General features: G+C 47.5%; 1 protein-coding gene across 1 annotated transcript in view; it reads right to left on the minus strand.

Moving 5' to 3' along the window:
* The window catches only part of LOC310791645 (intermembrane lipid transfer protein VPS13C-like), a gene marked incomplete at its 5' end in the record, with an annotated part of 249,586 nt that overhangs the window by 211,323 nt on the left and 18,483 nt on the right, over positions 1 to 19,780 (minus strand). Inside the window, 11 exon segments of the mRNA XM_083653298.1 lie at positions 8,102 to 8,235; positions 9,621 to 9,746; positions 9,997 to 10,167; positions 11,391 to 11,495; positions 13,686 to 14,075; positions 14,518 to 14,704; positions 14,706 to 14,819; positions 15,824 to 15,945; positions 17,128 to 17,288; positions 18,141 to 18,408; positions 19,125 to 19,280. Coding sequence (XP_083509424.1) covers positions 8,102 to 8,235; positions 9,621 to 9,746; positions 9,997 to 10,167; positions 11,391 to 11,495; positions 13,686 to 14,075; positions 14,518 to 14,704; positions 14,706 to 14,819; positions 15,824 to 15,945; positions 17,128 to 17,288; positions 18,141 to 18,408; positions 19,125 to 19,280 — 1,934 coding nt within the window.

Consider the following 19,780-nt stretch of genomic DNA (forward strand, 5'->3'; position numbering starts at 1 on the left):
GTGATATACTGTGTGGGTTGTTTTTTTATTTGTTACATGATCTAATATTTCCTTTTCTCTCCAGATTCACGCTGCCTCTGAGAACAACCAGGCTTTATACAAGACTTTGAAAGCAATCCTGACACCAGTTTTGCACGAGATGCGAGAGAAAGCTGTGGAGGAGAACAAAAGCTGCTGATTCAGCCCTTCAAGTTCATCTGTATCGTCATCTGCGTCATAAAATTCATTTCAGATATTTAAGTAGAAAACACAACAAAATACTTGGGCTCCGGCATCCTCCGCCTTGGACAGAAGGAATAAGACACAAACACCAGACACAACAATCAACCAATAAGACGAGACAGTTGTATGCACCGTATTAGTATGCAGTACCTGTGTGAGTGCAAGTTTGTCCGTGTAGGGTACTGTCACTGAACCCAGTCCCAAACAATGTTCCACTCTGACTTCTGGCTATTATTGCTGGCATCAGATACTGCTGAGTGCCGACCTTAGTCCCATATATATTTTCTTCTTTTTTAACTTCAAATCTGGGGCTCATGCATTTCATCTTTCTTTGAAGCTCTTTGTAGACTGTTTTTCTAAGCACTGCCATTCTCTCTGTTCATGTGCCACAATGCTTGGTTTGAAAGCATTCCTTTGTCATTAAGTGTCCTGTTCCATTGTAATACTTGAGGGATTATATATATATATATATATATATATATATATATATATATATATATATATATATATATATATATATCCATATATAAACTTTTTTATTAGCATTTATTATCTGTTAGTTGGTCACAAACGACTGAGAAAAAAATCTCATGACGTGAATGGAATGTTCAGCTTATTTAAAATGTTTTGCCCAGCTGTTCAGGCTGTTTAGAAAAATGGAATTTAAACCAAAATATGTTTTTACACTGTGCAGATGCTACAGAGTGTCTTATTTATTTTAATCTTCTCATTGTATGATAATAACTATAGCCTAGATGACAAAATGCAACGTTTTGTTTTAGATTGAAAATAAGGAGTTCACCCTAGAGTGAATGCAAACTGATGCTACTGTTACAGTAATGCAAATTAGCAGGCCACAGTGCATTTTCTTTTCCAAGCAATTTTATGTCCTTAACGCTATGTGCACCAAAAATGACAATTTCTGACTGTACTGTTGTACATAAAACATTGACCTGCTGCGTCTGCTCTGCCTCAACTTAAATGGCCTATATTTGAACTTAGTGTAAAACGCTGCTGTGTGTGAAGTAGGCCTGCCGGTGTTATTTGCATAGCTGTGGAGACGACTCGGACAACGCGGCTCTGACCTCGTGTGGACGCAATGTAATGTAGATCTGCTGACACGTTGTGGAATACTTAGAGAGGTCACCTGCTCAAGCCTCTGAAAGGAAACGAGACATTGTACTGTGGGGAATTTTCAACAAGCACTATTTTTTCATTGTTACACTGGGCTACTTGTTGAAAAATTAAACTTAACGTAAGCCATGTGGATTGAGTCTTTTCCTTGATAGAAATGAAAGGCCAAGAATCCTTCCTTTTTGCCATCTTTGTCAGTTTGTCAGTTTCTGTCAACATCAGTGAGGAGTTTCTATTTCAAAACTCAGAAAGGAAGCATACAGCGCCTCCTGGTGATGCCTGGTGCCGCTGGCAGCGCTCTCCTCCCCTCCTCTCCTCTCCTCCCCTCCTCTCCTCTCCTCTCCCCCTCTCCTCTCCCCCTCCCCTCTCCTCTCCCCCTCTCCCCTCCTCTCTTCTTCTCCCCTCCTCTCTTCTCCCCCCCTCCTCTTCTCCCCTCCTCTCTTCTCCCCCTCTCCCCTCCTCTCCCCCTCTCCCCTCCTCTCCTCTTCTCCCCCCCTCCTCTCCCATCCTCCCCCTCTCCTCTTCTCTCCCCCCCTCCCCTCCTCCTCTCCCCTCTCCACTCCTCTTCTCTCCCCCTCTCCTCTGGTTCCCCCCACCCACCCCGGTCAGCGGTTGCCTTTTATACACGTCCCAAACAGCCAGGACAACGCGATTGGCTGGCTCAGATTTGAACAGATCTGAGCCAGCCGATTGGCTGTTATCCTGTGATGACGTAATGTCCTGTGCCCCATGACCGGATGGACCATATATGGACTTCCTCCCCCCGACTGGCTGTGCTATCATAGCTGCTGACTGTTACTGCACTATCCGTCTCCTCCCCCCTCCTCTCCCCCTCTCCTCTCCCCCTCTCCCCTCCTCTCTTCTCCCCCCTCCCCTCCTCTTCTCGCCCCCTCCTCTCCTATCCTCCCCCTCTCCTCTCCTCCTCCTCTCCCCTCTCCACTCCTCTTCTCTCCCCCTCTCCCCTCCTCTTCTCCCCTCCTCTCCTCTCCCCCTCTCCCCTCCTCTTCTCCCCCTCTCCTCTCCCCCTCTCCCCTCCTCTCCTCTTCTCCCCTCCTCTCTTCTCCCCCCTCCCCTCCTCTTCTCCCCCCCTCCTCTCCCATCCACCCCCTCTCCTCTCCTCTTCTCTCCCCCCCTCCCCTCCTCCTCTCCCCTCTCCGCTCCTCTTCTCTCCCCCTCTCCTCTCCTCTCCTCTTCTCCCCTCCTCTTCTCCCCCCCTCCTCTCCCATCCTCCCCCTCTCCCCTCTCCACTCCTCTTCTCCCCCCCTCCTCTCCCCTCTCCTCCTCCTCTTCTCTCCCCCTCTCCTCTGGTCCCCCCCACCCACCCCGGTCAGCGGTTGCCTTTTATACACATCCCAAACAGCCAGGACAACGCGATTGGCTGGCTCAGATTTGAACAGATCTGAGCCAGCCGATTGGCTGTTATCCTGTGATGACGTAATGTCCTGTGCCCCATGACCGGATGGACCATATATGGACTTCCTCCCCCCGACTGGCTGTGCTATCATAGCTGCTGACTGTTACTGCACTATCCGTCTCCTCCCCCCTCCTCTCCCCCTCTCCTCTCCCCCTCTCCCCTCCTCTTCTCCCCCCCCTCCCCTCCCCTCTCTCTTCTCCTCTCCGCTCCTCTTCTCTCCCCCTCTCCTCTGGTTCCCCCCACCCACCCCGGTCAGCGGTTGCCTTTTATACACGTCCCAAACAGCCAGGACAACGCGATTGGCTGGCTCAGATTTGAACAGATCTGAGCCAGCCGATTGGCTGTTATCCTGTGATGACGTAATGTCCTGTGCCCCATGACCGGATGGACCATATATGGACTTCCTCCCCCCGACTGGCTGTGCTATCATAGCTGCTGACTGTTACTGCACTATCCGTCTCCTCCCCCCTCCTCTCCCCCTCTCCTCTCCCCCTCTCCCCTCCTCTCTTCTCCCCCCTCCCCTCCTCTTCTCGCCCCCTCCTCTCCTATCCTCCCCCTCTCCTCTCCTCCTCCTCTCCCCTCTCCACTCCTCTTCTCTCCCCCTCTCCCCTCCTCTTCTCCCCTCCTCTCCTCTCCCCCTCTCCCCTCCTCTTCTCCCCCTCTCCTCTCCCCCTCTCCCCTCCTCTCCTCTTCTCCCCTCCTCTCTTCTCCCCCCTCCCCTCCTCTTCTCCCCCCCTCCTCTCCCATCCACCCCCTCTCCTCTCCTCTTCTCTCCCCCCCTCCCCTCCTCCTCTCCCCTCTCCGCTCCTCTTCTCTCCCCCTCTCCCCTCCTCTTCTCCCCTCCTCTCCTCTCCCCCTCTCCCCTCCTCTTCTCCCCCTCTCCTCTCCCCCTCTCCCCTCCTCTCCTCTTCTCCCCTCCTCTCTTCTCCCCCCTCCCCTCCTCTTCTCCCCCCCTCCTCTCCCATCCACCCCCTCTCCTCTCCTCTTCTCTCCCCCCCTCCCCTCCTCCTCTCCCCTCTCCGCTCCTCTTCTCTCCCCCTCTCCTCTCCTCTCCTCTTCTCCCCTCCTCTTCTCCCCCCCTCCTCTCCCATCCTCCCCCTCTCCCCTCTCCACTCCTCTTCTCCCCCCCTCCTCTCCCCTCTCCTCCTCCTCTTCTCTCCCCCTCTCCTCTGGTCCCCCCCACCCACCCCGGTCAGCGGTTGCCTTTTATACACATCCCAAACAGCCAGGACAACGCGATTGGCTGGCTCAGATTTGAACAGATCTGAGCCAGCCGATTGGCTGTTATCCTGTGATGACGTAATGTCCTGTGCCCCATGACCGGATGGACCATATATGGACTTCCTCCCCCCGACTGGCTGTGCTATCATAGCTGCTGACTGTTACTGCACTATCCGTCTCCTCCCCCCTCCTCTCCCCCTCTCCTCTCCCCTCCCCTCTCTCTTCTCCTCTCCGCTCCTCTTCTCTCCCCCTCTCCTCTGGTTCCCCCCACCCACCCCGGTCAGCGGTTGCCTTTTATACACGTCCCAAACAGCCAGGACAACGCGATTGGCTGGCTCAGATTTGAACAGATCTGAGCCAGCCGATTGGCTGTTATCCTGTGATGACGTAATGTCCTGTGCCCCATGACCGGATGGACCATATATGGACTTCCTCCCCCCGACTGGCTGTGCTATCATAGCTGCTGACTGTTACTGCACTATCCGTCTCCTCCCCCCTCCTCTCCCCCTCTCCCCTCCCCTCCTCTTCTCCCCTTCTCTCTTCTCCTCTCCCCTCCTCTCCCTCTCCTCTCCTCTTCTCTCCCCCTCTCCTCTGGTTCCCCCCACCCACCCCGGTCAGCGGTTGCCTTTTATACACGTCCCAAACAGCCAGGACAACGCGATTGGCTGGCTCAGATCTGAGCCAGCCGATTGGCTGTTATCCTGTGATGACGTAATGACCTGTGCCCCATGACCATATATGGACTTCCTCCCCCCGACTGGCTGTGCTATCATAGCTGTTGACTGTTACTGCACTATCCGTCAGATCCCTTTGCAATACCAACCCCGTGCAATCCATGAAGGTACATGGACATTACTCTGCAGAAACTACAGTAACAAAATCACGAATTGCTCTGTTTTTGGAGCTCTGCATGTCTGTGTTTGTCTAGTTAACGTGTTAACGTTAGCTAACGGCTAACATTCGCTAGTTAGCCAACCAACCAGCAGCTAACATTAGCTAGCTAGCTAGCTTACCGGAAGCGATATTTTTTTCGGATGATGGCGAAGGCGAAGGCACCCCTGGCCCTCTCTGCCTCTGATTAGTGGCAGCGTTATAAACCTTAGATATGACTATATTAAAAACATAAACACACTGGCGTCTTTCATGCCAGTGCGTCTTTCATGCAGGCTAGCAAGCGTTAACTGCTGTATGTCTGTCTGACCCACTGAGTCTGACGGTCTGGCCACAGACTGTAACAGAGATGTAATGCAGGATAGCCAAGCGAATGTGTTTGGATGGAAGTTTGACGCTAGGCCAATCAGAAGCAGAGAGGGGCGGGTTATGCCTTCGCATAGCCTTCGCCATCATCCGGAAAAAAAAAATCGCCTCCGGGACAACAACGCTACCCAGCGTGTGCACGTCTTTCCGACAAGGCTGGTTGTTATGGCAACTATCAACAACAACAACAACAACTACTACTAACTACTACAAGACATAAAGACCAAAATAGGCTACCTTGTTAATGTGTCTGTCGGAGACACGGCCTAACGTTAACATTTAATATGAGCCGAATATCAGCCTGCGCTCAGCTATGTATACAGGAAGTAAACCGGATATTCAGGTGGGTTGTGATGTGTCAGTTGTGTGAAAATCGGCCTCGGAACTATTGTAATGTGTAATGTCATCCATTACATCCATCCAGACTGGACTCCCTTGATGACAATTGTTTATGAGGGGCTTGTGGTGTAGGCTTTATGGTGTAAGAATTTTAAATCATTCCAGTGTGAATGTGTTGTTCTCATCCTAACAGCAGTCTCCTCAGGACAGACATCTTGAATCAAAGTGAAAGTAATCTACCTCACTAAATTAAATTGCATGAAGGCAAATTTCCATTTGCCCTTTGCCGCTCTTGTCAAAGCTGACATCTTAGGCTCTAAGATTTAAAGTTGGATTTAAAGTTACGGTGATTATTAATTTAAAAAATGATATAAAACATAACCGCAATGTATGGGCCACCATTTCATCCCACAGACTGAAATATAAGTGCATTATAATTTATTCGAAATTTAATTTCCCCCCAGACAGCCAGCATACCCTCCGACCACTAGGTGGCGGTAAAGGGCCTAACCAGTTTGTCAAACGTCAACTAACATTAAAACAAGACGACGAAGAAGAGCAGTCAGAATAGTCAGCAAAGATCAGGACCAAGGAAACAAACAATGATGCAAGAATTTAACAAATATATATATATTTCTACACATGCCGGACGGCCTGTATAACGGAGTCTAAACCGCTGACGTCTAAACCAGTCTGAGAAAGATGGAGTTTGTGCCGTCCTGTGGAGGGCAGTAATGGGTCTAGTTGCATGTAAACTGCTGCAATTTCCAGAAGAACAAGAAGAGCACTCGCTCTATGTTAGCGGCTAACTGTTACTTGTCGTTACTTTAAATGGCAATAAAACGCCACTGAATGACCAAATTGATTTAACTTTTAACACATTTACTGCCAGCCATTTTTTTTTTACTGTAGGTAGCTTCTGCCAGAGGGTTTTTTTGAGGATTCTGGCTCATCTTTCAAGACCCGAGGATTCTTTTCTGCTAAGATTTTGTGAACACAAAATATCTCAAAAGAACTAATAGAATGTGTGCTTTCTCTGTCTAAAAGAGTTAGTTTGTAGAGTTAGTAGTTATGTAGGCATTAGCACTTGAATACAGCATGGTTTCAGCGTCTGAAAATTTAAGCTGAGATAAATAACTTTTTGTGAAATTCGATAGAACAGTCACTTTAACCATTCATTTTTGGCATCAGTAAGACGTCAGACATCTAAACAATAGTTTTGAACAGTAATTTCCTCTATAACAGCAGGAAACCCCCCTCTACTTCAAACTCCTCCCTCCGTGTGTGTTCTTCTTGGCTGCAGCGGGCGTGTCACAAGCTTGTTTCTGCTGCTGCTGCTGCTGCTCCTGTCTGCTGGCGGCCGCTGGGCGAGGATGGGCTCGCTCGTTTCTTGGGGTTTCGGTTGAGAAACCCCAAGAAACGGGGTTTCTTTTGTGATTCTGGTCTTATTTATGCTGCGTGTTTCAAAGTGTGTTGCACCCATAATCTATTATGCAAATTTGCAATCCCCCACCGCCAGCAATCAGCGCGAAAGCGAAAGCGTTTTCGCCAATCCATTTTACAGTATGAGAATGGTTTCATCGCGCGTTCCCCTGCAGTTTTGGCTCGGCTTTTCCTAGAATGGAGAGCACTGTCGCCACTTAGTGGGTTGGTGGAATGGGTTGTACACGTTCGGTGGCTTCAATATTTATATAAGAGATGTAAAAGGGTTAGATCAACGTTTTTTTTTTACGTATTAACACGTCATTGGCAGTCAACCGTTGGATTTTTTTTGACGTGTTAACAACTAACCAATGCTGGGGGTCCGTATTGAAAGTGGAAATCGAAATGGTTAAAAGTTAAATCAATTTGGTCATTCAGTGGCATTTTACTGCCATGTAACGTAACGAAAAGTAACAGTTAGCTGCTAAAATTAGCCACACGTGACGCGTCGAAGCACGTAGCGTGCGTCGACGTAATTACGTAGTCGACGTCATCGATTACGTCGACTCGCTGGGACAGCCCTAATATATATAGACGACAGTGTGGAAACAGTATTCTAACACTAGCCTGGTTAAAACCATCCAGATGTGTGAACTGTTTGGTTCTGTGGATCCGTCTGGACTCAGCGCTGTGCACAGTGATTTCAGTGGGTGGAAGTAGCCAGTCCTTCAGCCAATCAGCATCAGATCCAGTCAAATCTAAATCCACTCAGAACAACGGCGAAAACATATTTTCTGCTGAGAAACCTCGCTGGTGCAACTCCTGCTCTTGTTTAATTGTTGTTATGGAGTCTATTTCTGCAATAACTGCACTTATGGCTGTTTAAACTCAATGAACGTTGATGTTACTGTTCGAGCCGGAGAGCCACGGAGGCAGCCATTTTTACTGCCATGGTTACTGACCTGTCTGTAGCAGACTGTGACCCAGGGTGTGTCGTTACTGACCTCTGTCTGTAGCAGACTGTGACCCAGGGCATGTTGTTACTGACCTCTGTCTGTAGCAGACTGTGACCCAGGGCGTGTTGTTACTGACCTCTGTCTGTAGCAGACTGTGACCCAGGGCGTGTGGTTGACGATGAGAGCCGGAGCCGCTCCTTCATAGTAGTCAGTGAAGCCGATAACAGTGGAGTGATCTGAGATGTTCACGTCCACGATGATCCCTCCATACTGTGAGAAGAGAGAGAGACAGATATTTGTTATTTTTTTAACCCCCAAAATCAAATGTGCACAATATATTATATTATATTATAATATATTATATTTTTGTATAAACTAAAACAGCTTAGTTGGGTTAATTTTTGTTTTTTATTTGGTGTGTTTTATTTTTGGTGTGTTTTTTATATTTTACGATGGAAAATAAATATTTTCTTTTCACCTTTTCCCTGTTGATGATATTTGTGTGTGTGTGTGTGTGTGTGTGTGTGTGTGTGTGTGTGTGTGTGTGTGAGATTGTGTTTGCGGTGACACACCAAAGAAAACATCATCATCCTGCAATGAAATGTTTGAAATGTTTTATAGCGTTTAGGTGATTGATCTATTATCTATTAGAAAACATTCCCTTCAATTTCCCTGGCAAAACGATGAGACAAGTAGCTCCATGCACACCCATGCTCCACGCATTCCTACGGGCTTCGGAGATGAACGTATTCCAGTGTGCAAAGATTGATGAGCAGTGCATGTAAACACTGCAGACTAGAGGTCTTCGGGTATGCCCGACCCCCCGAATACCCGAGGTTCCGACCCAGCCGGGTCTGGGTCCATTCAAAAGAAGTGACCCCGGGTATGGGTCGGTTCCGGTAGCGATTGTCACGGGTCTCGGGGTTCTGACAGTGAAATGCCGGGTCCAATAAGACCCGAGTGGACCCGGCGATCAGCGCTGATCACGAGAGAAACGCATCAAAACAGCACACGTGAGGCTTGTTGTCACAAACTGCAAGTAAATCCATAGAGAAAATAACTGGCAAAGAGCGTTCCCATCTGCAATGAAAATGACTTCCTCGTTTACATGAGGCGCATGTGACCACATGCGCACACATGTGCCTCAGGCAAACGAGGAAGTGATTTTCGTTGCAGAGAGGTAACCCTCTTGCTGGTTCCTCGCTATGGATTTAATTGAAGATGACTGTTTCCCGTACTTTTGGATTATTATTCGATGATCGCATGGTGAGTACACAAGTCACAACATGTATGTGATTGTTTCTAGCGCTGTTGTGTGTGTTTTTGGGCGAAGGAACGGCGGTAGCATAGAGAGTGAGACTGCCACTGTACTATCTAACTAGCGTTAGGCAGCATCAACCAGGGGAGAATGCTATAATGTTAGTTAATAAAGATGCACAAAGTTTCATTTGATATACAACTTGTAGCAGTTAACAAGCAACTTTGACGTCGACACCACTAGTCTCTGCCTCGGTATGTCTCGGATCTGAACGGGGCCAGGTCTCAGATTTCTAATAATAGACGGGTCCATTACAGGTTCGGGCACAAATTCCCCAGGTCCATTAGGGTCCGGGTCCGTGATTTTGGACCCGTGAAGACCTCTACTGCAGACTGACCTGGTCCATGCCCAGTAGGGTGCCGTTGTCCTGCTTGTTGAAGAAGAAGGACTTTGAGGAAGATTCAGACCCGACGACTCGAACACAGAGGCGGCCCCCCACGCTCTCCGGCCACAGAGGCAGACACTGAAACACACAACAGACAACAACTGACCGTTGGAAACACACACTGCAACACACAGACAACAACTGACCGTTGGAAACACACTGCAACACACAAGACAACAACTGACAACAATTTTCCTCATTTTCGGACCCAGACCGCCTGCGGGGCGGGCCAACCCGCGGGACGGGCCAACCCGCGGGACCCAGCGGGTTCTGGGGAGGCCGCGCGCATCAATAGCGGAGAAGTAAAGGCAGCATCCGGCTCACTGACCTCAGTGGAGGCGATGTAGTGCCACCTGGTGGCGGAGGCGTGATCTCCATCTCCCTCCTGCAGCTCGCCCACCTCCAGCTCGTATGAGGACTTGTTGACCAGCGTGAAGAACGGACTCAGGGTCACGATACGGGTCAGGTTAAAGCTGCTCATCTGGATACTCACCCCCACCTGCACGCACACACACACACACACACGCACACATGCACACGCACGTATGCACATGCAGACACACACACACACACACACACACACACACACACACACACACACACACACACACACACACACACACACACACACACACACACACACACACACACACACACACACACAGAAGTCTGATCTAAATAGTTTTCTCTCCTGTGTTTATGACTTAAAGGATAAGTTCACCCAAAAATGAAGATCAAGTCATTGCCTACTTACCCCCATGCTGATGAAAGGGTGGGTTTAAGTTGACTTGAACAGATGTGATTTACACCCTGTTTTAGCTGAAATCTTCACTGTAGCCACGGATGTGTGTGTGTGTGTGTGTGTGTGGGGGGGGGGGGGGGGGTAGCAGTGCTGCTACAATGAAGATTTCAGCTAACAACATGGTGTAAATTACATATTTTCAAATCAACTTGGCATCTCAGGGCTTGTGGAGACTTGGATTAAGCCAAAGTGAGGAGTATATGGAGCCCTTTTTTGAAAATTTTAAGTTGGTCACCATCAACTTAAATTGTTTAGGTCACAGGATGCTGCGACAGTGTTTTGCTGTGAAACTCCACAAATATTTTGAGGACTAAAAACCCTGTCCTTCACTGTCCTATCAGCATGGGGCTGAGTAGATAATAGATAATTATTTGTGGGCGATCTTATGCTTTAAGAACAGGTGACAAACGTTTTGCCAGGATAACCTTTCTAAGTTCCTATTTTTTTCCATCTGTGTAACATATGTAGAATTAAATAGTGTTAAAATATATTGACATTTAGATTGACTAAAGGAGGTCCAACTACAAAAATACACAGATGGGGGGAATACTTGTATTCCTATAATTTGTATATTCCCATTTGGTCTTGCTACCAGTTCAGTTTGGGAATAACAGACCAGTTTGCTTAACAGTCTGCCTCATACTGCTCATGACACAGACATTAACACACTGTCTCTCTGTCAGACAGACAGACAGACAGACAGACAGAGAGACAGACAGACAGACAGACAGACAGACAGAGAGACAGACAGACAGACAGACAGAGAGACAGACAGACAGACAGAGAGACAGACAGACAGACAGACAGAGAGACAGACAGACAGAGAGACAGACAGACAGACAGAGAGACAGACAGACAGACAGACAGACAGACAGACAGACAGACAGACAGCACCCTGAGAGGAGTGTATGAGATGTTACCAGGTAGTCCATGGTGGTGGAGGGACAGCGCACACAGCCGTAACTGCCCACCGTGTCCAGAGAGAAGCCGTCTGACCAGGAGGAGGTGGAGACACACAGCTGCACCTGCACCAGAGGAGGAGAGACACAATGTTAACACACTGTTAGCACACAGCTGTTAGCACACAGCTGTTAGCATACAGGTTTATTTGCATACAGTAATCTAGTTTCCCTTTGGTTTGTCTTTGATGGTTTTGCTTTAAGTTTGGTTGATTGTCTGTTTGTTTGGTTGATTGCATGTTTACAGGTATTTATATGTTTATGAGTGCATATTGGGGGTTTTTAATAATAAAAGATAAAAAGAACATCCTGCTGTTAACTCATTGAGTGCCATGGACGAACATGTTCGTCATTTCAAATAGTAACGTAGAGTGCCAAGGACGAACATGTTCGTCAATTGCGTTTTTTGACGGTGGGGCGTCGATCAAAGCCTTCTGCCTCTCCTGTACAAATATTATAGCTATTGGAGGTCTATAACCTATTTTACAGAACCCTTAGGTGGCGACAGTGCTCTCCAGGTTAACAGAAAGGCAGAGAAAAACAGAGAATAAGTCGTTGGGGAAACGGAAATCGCATCGCATCCGTATGCATCGATATGCATGAAGCGTTTTAACGTTAGATGTGCCTACAGCAGCCAATCTGCTCCCACAATTGAGCTCCTCCATGTCCGCTGCGACAGCCCATTCGCATAATCAGCCGTGGAGTTGTTATTATTCTCAACTGGAAGCATAGGAGCCGGTGACAAACACACGCGGAAAAAGCTGGATGTCGCGCACCCTTCACAGTGCAGAGCAAACTCAGCAGAGAGCCACCTCCCATACAGGAGGAGTGTGCAGTTGAGGCGAGGCGAGGCGGGGCGGGGCGGGGGGGGGGGGGGGGGGGGGGGGTGGCACGCAGAGCAGCACACAACACGCAGACAGACCCAGGCAGCAGGACAGGGTTGGCAAACGCAAGCCAGAATATCCGATGCCCACCAGCAGCAAATCAAGACCAGCAAGGAGCTGCAACCAGCAGCGCACACAGGGGCCAGCGCTGCTGGTTGCAGCTAAAAATATTATTCTGCCAAACAAAATTCCCTGGCCTTCACTGTTTTATTGAAGGAAATTATTTTTGAGGTGTGACTACATCAGAAAATTAGCTTCAGAGTCAGTGATGTGTTTGAAATGTTTAATTTCACAAAAGGGCCATTATCTCAGCTTCTAGAAAAAAACTGCTCTTTTTTGTTAAATCAAGCTATCTTCTCCGGCTGATAACTAAAGAACGGAAAATGATATCAATAAACCTGTTTTTGCTGATGATAGAAAAGAGTCTCATCGTTCTTTTTGCGTGTTCATTGTTTACATAGTAATATCACACAATATTCTGTGGGCCTCGAGAAATCACTGAAAAAAGCTCTGAAACTCTGGCACTGGGAGCGTCCGTTCTCCAAAAGTGGCTGGCACTCAATGAGTTAACACAATGTTTTTTTGTGTGCATTTTTCTATCAGAATGATCGCCTGCATTAACTGCTGTAACCACTTGGCAAATAAATACAACGCAGAAACATCTCTTGCTTTATAATGTCATTGTTTTGCACTTTTTTCTGCTGCAGCAATGTGGGAATGAAAGCCTTTCTGCATTCATCTCAGTATGTGGCCACGCCACACCATGCCACGCCACGCCACACTACGCCACGCTACGCCACGCCACACCACGCCACACCACGCCACACCACGCCACGCCACACCACACCACACCACGCCACACCACACCACACCACGGCACACGCCGCATTGATGCAGTCATTCCTGCAAAAGGAGTATTGAGTGTATTTTTTGATTTTCATGAGATAAGCCATAATCATCCAAATTTAAACCAAAAAAGGCTTGACATATTTAACTTTATGTGTAATGAATCTAGAATATATGAAAGTTTCACTTTTTGAATTAAATCATGAAAAAAAAAAACCTTTCAATGATTTTATTTTTTAGATGCACCTGTACTCTGGTCTCCCTTCAAGCTGTGTCAGATCGTTGAAATGACTTATGATTGGTATCGTGTCATTATCCTAACCTCTTCCAAGGAATTTTCCTATTGACTTTCATCTGTGTTTTTTGGAGTCCAGTACTGATCTTGTTTTTTTTCTTGCTTCCCAGGAATCCTGATTTCCTGCCTGACAGCCCGCACCACATTTTGTTAATAAATCCTTTGGGTTTGTTCAACCACCAACAAGTGTCTGCATTTTGACTTCCACCTGGGTCGTGCGAACAGGCCTACCTTGCTCTTGCTGAACAGGGCCTTCTTCCTGAAGGAGAAGAGCACCACATCTCGGTAGTCTGCGGGGTGTTTGACGGACAGCTCGTCGGCGCGGTACTGCAGCACGCGCGACGTCTTGTTGATGATCCAGTACGGGCTGAAGACCGACAGCAGCAGGCGGCCGTGCGCTCTCGTCACGTGCACGCTCACGTCGGCCGTCAGCCGGGGGTCCGAGTCGCAGGTGAAGGAGACGGGGAAGAACTCGGGCAGGTCCGGGTCCAGGCGCACATGGCCGTGCCAGTCACGGCCCTGGTACTGAGACGGCACCAACTCCATCATCTCTCCAGAGATACGAGCGTTCAGGATGTCAGAGGAGCTGCCCTCCTGCAGCTCATAGAACTCTGCTGAACCCTGGGGAGGTGATTATAAAAACACCTTAGATTTACACATCAGAGTCAATTAGAATAGTTTCAATTAGCTCACTACGGAAGCCCAGAGAGGCAAGTTGTTGTTGTTGTTGTTGTTATTTACTGTATACATATACAAACAATTACAAAAAATACAATATAATCATCATTGAATGTGAAGGAGAATTGCCTAAAAACCCATTCTCCAGGTAGCATATTATTATAGTAAATAATAAGTGAGAAAACAAAAATAATCTAGGAAATTCTGAGCTTAATATTAATATTAATTATTAAATAAGTATTACAAAGGCCACGATTAACCTGGCAAAAAAAGAAATTTAGAAAAATGATCCTGGCAAAAACCTTTTCCCCACCTGTTCTCAACTCATAAACACAGGAGAGAAAACTATTCAGATCAGACTTAGCAGCATGTGTGGTGAGCGTACCTCCAGCAGGTAGCGCAGCGTGTAGGGCAGCAGGTTGCGCAGCGTGGCCACAGGGTGCAGGTGGATGATGTAGGCGGGGTCCCAGTCCTCCTCTCCGGCGCTGGTGATGTGCTGCAGGCTGTCGGGCTGCGCCAGCGTGTTGAGGCTCAGAGGCAGGAAGCTGCTGTCTGTGGCCGGGCAGCTAGCGCAGCACAGAGCGCACCTCAGAGCTGCGGTGCACCTGCTCCTTCCACGACACGCAGGTGGAGGAGGCTCCGTATAGCCCCTCCAGATGGCCTGCCGGGCGCACAAACAGCTGGGCCCTGGGGAGGGGAGGGTGTAGGCAGAGGTCACACATACTGAATAAAATCAATCAATCAATACTCACTAACGGCTGCCTGCAGGGCTGCAAGGCTAAAGCCCATGGTACACCAATCAAATGTCCTACAACGGAAAATGTCTCCAAACAAGGACAGACAGCCATGGCACACCAAACAAACATCTGTGTTTCTTTCATGTGCCATGGACTTAAAACTGTCTGAAGCAGGCAGAAAACATTTCTGTCTACTGGACACAAAAGTTGAGGATTTACGGTCTGCTTTACAGTTTCACCTGGAAACAAATACATATACATATACATATACATATACAGATCCTTTCCAAAAAAAAATATATATCATGAAAAGTTATTTTTTTTCCATAATTCCTTTCAAAAAGTGAAACTTTCATAGATTATAGATTCATTACACACACAGTGAAATATTTCTAGCCTTTATTTGTTTCATTTTTCATAATTTTGGCCTACAGCTCCAGAAAAACCCCCCAAACAGTATTTCAAGAAATTAGAATAGTGTGAAGAAAATCAGCAGTTACTTCTCAGTTATGACTGAGTCCAGCCTCAGTCCACTCCCTCTGAATCTCTGCAAATTTTTGAATCGTCTTTGCTTGACAAACTGCTGAAGCCCACGTTCATCCATGGTATTTCCATGATATTGTAATTTTTTGGAAAGGATCTGTATATATATATATATATATATATACACATACATTTTCAAATTCTGACAAACATCTGTCATGGATCTGCACAGTATAACACAAGGTCATTCTGAACAATGAAATTCTTAGGACAAGGCAAGCAACAACTACATGTGGTTACTACAACTGCTGTTTCATGTGGGTTTATGGTCCAGCGCAAGCTATGACTGGAATCTGGAACGGAACGTATTTTGGCGACGTCCGTCCGATATCCGATGTGTGAATTACATCAGTATCGGCATCCAAAACCGATATCCCGAAATATCCCATCACTAATCTGGATTGTATATACCTGTAGGTTTCCAAGGCGACGTGGAACTCTTTCTCGGGCTCGGCGACTCCGAGCGTCAGCAGGCTGCTGGAGGACGGACAGTACTTCAGGATGGAGAAGGGCACCGAGAAATGATTCTTTATCTGAAAGCAGAGGCAGAGGTCTCAGCAGAATTATTACCATTATCTTCCTTTCTATTTTCAAGGTTCTCAATGCATTCCAGAGAACTGAGTACATCACATTGACCTGAGAAAGTATATCAAACTATAACTAAACAGCGAACATGAATGACTGAAGTGTTACAAATTGAACTAAAGGGTATACCTCTGCCGTGGCCTGTTACGCCCCCTTGTGGCTAGTGGGTGTGGAAAGTTTATGACTTCTAAGTTGGCACATAACCAACCTTTCTGCCAAGTTTCGTGCAAATCTGTTCAGAACTGTTCCACAATTGTGGATGATTTTTTACAGTGGTGTGAAAAGTCCTTTCTTAAACTTAATGTGTCAAAAACAAAAGAAATGTCAATCGACTTTCGCAGACAGGCTCCCGTCCCCCCATCACCTACCCTTATAAATGGGAAACAGGTAGAAGTGGTCAGCCAGTACAAATATCTGGGGACAATTCTGGATGACAAACTGAGTTTTGAGCCTAATGTGAAGGCAATTCTAAAGAAAAGCCATCAGCGCTTGTTCTTTTTAAGGAAGCTAAGAAGTTTTAACGTAGACAAGTCACTTTTGAAAATGTTCTACTCTTCTTGTATTGAGTCAGTCCTCACCTTTGCATTTATTTCTTGGTTTGGGAACATAAACTTGACAAACAAGAACATGCTAAAGAAAATTGTCAGGATGAGCTCCAAAATCACAGGCTGTAACTTGAATGACCTCTGTCTTCTATATAAGAAGAGGGTTCTTAAGAAGGCTCAGGGTGTCCTGCGTGACCCACAGCACCCTCTTTACCCTGAGTTTTCCCTCCTTCCTTCTGGGCGCAGGTATAGGATGCCCCGCTGTTGCAGGAACAGATACAGCCATTCTTTTGTTCCTGAGGCTATTCGCTGTCTGAACTGTTGAATTGAATAGTAGCCTACTTCATGCCCCCTTTTGTTTTAATTTACATGGTTTCGTGTCCTTTTAAATGTACTATGTTTTAAGACATCCCTATTTTTTACTGTTTCATGTCTGTATGTTTTTAAATTACTTTTTTTTATGCTGCACATGAATTGCCCCAAGGGGGATAAATAAAGATTCTCTACTACTACTACCTTTTGGATGACATTGGGTTTGATGCCCCTGTGGCCTTTAAAGGTTGAAGTGAAGCAGACTGAACCGACCTGCAGCGGCGAGCGGACGGTGATGACCTTGTTCCCCTGGATGGCGTCGACCTGGAGCACCATGGACACGGCCTGCTGCAGCTGCGCCCCGCGCACGTTATACAGCCGCCGGCCCGGCTTGTCCAGAGCGATGTTACAGATCTCACTGTAACCTGAAGGAACTACGGGGAGGACACAACATATTTTACCTGTTTAAATAAAGGTAAAGGTAAAAAAAATAAAAATGTATTCACATATAAAGATGTATTTATAGAGGGAGGCGCACGCAGACTCCCACCTCGGCCTCCTTCACTTCCTCAACAAAATGGATCACCGGATTTGATTTATCTCTCGCCTCTCAAGGCTTCCATAATAGAGCAGCGCAAGGATGACTATTTTTGTAGACCAACCACAGAAGTCATGTACTTCCTGGTTCCGTCGTCGGGAAGTAAGTCAATATGATTTATATCACATTTATATAGTAATATGACAACCACAGAAGTCATAGTCAAGTTAAGTAAATGATGAAACTGCGGCCAGATAACCTTCACAAACTTATAGACTTATATGATTTTGAAGCGTTTTCTGAAAATCCATTACCACATGTTTTCCCTACCATTATGAGGCTCAGGCACAGCACCAAATCAGTTTTGGGCAGCACCAGTAAGCCGAATGAATGTCAAATCAATGTTGGTCCCCAGTGGCGGTCAGCAGGGCACAGGTTTGTCTTTTTGGGTGTTGTTTATTTATTAGCTGCTGTGGCTTTTCCACATGTTTGTACACAGATATGGTCATATAATAATGGTCCAAAAAGTAGCCACCAAGCAGCCCCTGACGACACAGCACCTAAGCCCTCCAAAAAGCCAGGGAAAACCCTGCATCTACTGAAAGAAGTATACATGGCACTATATGTGGCGTACAAAATCCAAGTCCAGACACATCATCAGACGGGCTAGAACATGAAAAGCACTATATGCGTGTCGTGTATAAAATGAGAAGGTGTATGTGAGTCTGGAGCCGACTGACTGACTGACCGATGGTGAGGTTGAAGAGGCAGCTCTCCTGGCGCTGCAGGGTGGACAGTTTGCCCCGGGACGACGAGGCGGACGCTGAGTGCTCCAGGTCCATGCTCTGGCCCACCGCCACCTCGTGCAGCTTCCCCCGCGCCGCCGCCGCATCCACCAGACGCAGGTTGGCGCCGTGCTGCACGATAAGCGGGATCCCCAGGGCGTTCCAGATGGTGAACGGGGCTTTCTCCTTCACAGAGTAGTCGAAGGTGGAGGCCGTTCCTTCAGAGAACGCCTGGGCAAAAACAAGAATGTGTCTGTCCGGCTCCTCTCTAACTCCACAGTGATCCAGCATACAGCCAGCTCATACATCTTTGAAATGTGTTCTAAACGTGTTTATCATTTTTCCAACCCAGTTTAGATGAAATGCACAGACTTCTCAGTAGGAACGGTTATCTTAGCTGTTGGCACAAATGTGTTGCTGTTTCTAGCGGCCGGAAAATCGGTTATTGCAGCTTGCAGTTATTTGCAGCTTATCCCTCTCTACCTGAGCATTGTGGGTCAGTGTTGAGGTTGAGGCTTACTTTGGAGGATGGTGAAGACACCGAGGATGAGGCTTACCTTGGAGGTTGGTGAAGACACTGAGGATGAGGCTTACCTTGGAGAGGTTGGCGAATACATTGAGGTAGAGTCTTACCTTGGAGAGGTTGGTGAAGACCTTGAGGAGGAGTCTTACCTTGGAGAGGTTGGTGAAGACCTTGAGGAGGAGTCTTACCTTGGAGAGTTTGGTGAAGATGTTGAGGTAGAGTCTTACTTTGGAGAGGTTGGTAAAGACTTTGAGGTAGTCTTACCTTGGAGAGGTTGGTGAAGACTTTGAGGTGGAGCCTTACCTTAGAGAGGTTGGTGAAGACATTGAGGTAGAGTCTTACCATGGAGGTTGGTGAAGACGTTCAGGTAGGGCCTTACCCTGGAGCTGGAGGTTGGTGAAGACGTTGAGGTAGAGAGTCTTACCTTGGAGAGGTTGGTGAAGACGTTGAGGCAGGATTGCGACACAGTGATGTTCATGGTGTCTTTGGAGCAGATGGTGATGACAGTGCGAGGTTCAGGGAGAACGATGAAGTCGTCTCCAGGAACTGGACTCTTGTCCTGGATCGGGTTGTTCTTCATCTGCAGGATCAAACATATCAGACACTGTGTCAGATCCACACTCAGTTTGGACACAAAGAATGCAGAATAATTCACCCAGATCAAGAGTGAAGACATGGAATGCCTTAATATAGACCTTTATACAGTATAAAGCAGTGTGTTTGTGTCAGTGTGTGTTGTGTCAGCAGTCTAACACTGCTGTCTGTCTCCACAGTGTTAGCGCTGTTAGCTTAAACAGACACTAGCTGTGTCCCAATTCAGCGGCCACGGCCTTCGTCGGCCGCGGCCTACAGAGGTCTGTCCTCCGCGGACCAGTCAGGGGAGTGCGCAGCCTTGAGTCGTTGAGCGAAACGAGACGGTCTAGCCTACTACTAACCTCGCGTCACCAGGCTCTTCTCGGCGAGAAAGAGCTGCTGTGTCACTAGCTGTTCACGCCCCCAGAATGGTTTCCTTAGCAACCAGTTGACAGTGCGAGCGAATCTGGGAATCCCATCTCACGCACCGGCCTGTCTCAAAAGTTT

This window comes from Poromitra crassiceps (genome assembly GCF_964638095.1).
Source record: "Poromitra crassiceps genome assembly, chromosome: 16".
Classification (NCBI taxonomy): Eukaryota; Metazoa; Chordata; class Actinopteri; order Beryciformes; family Melamphaidae; genus Poromitra; species Poromitra crassiceps.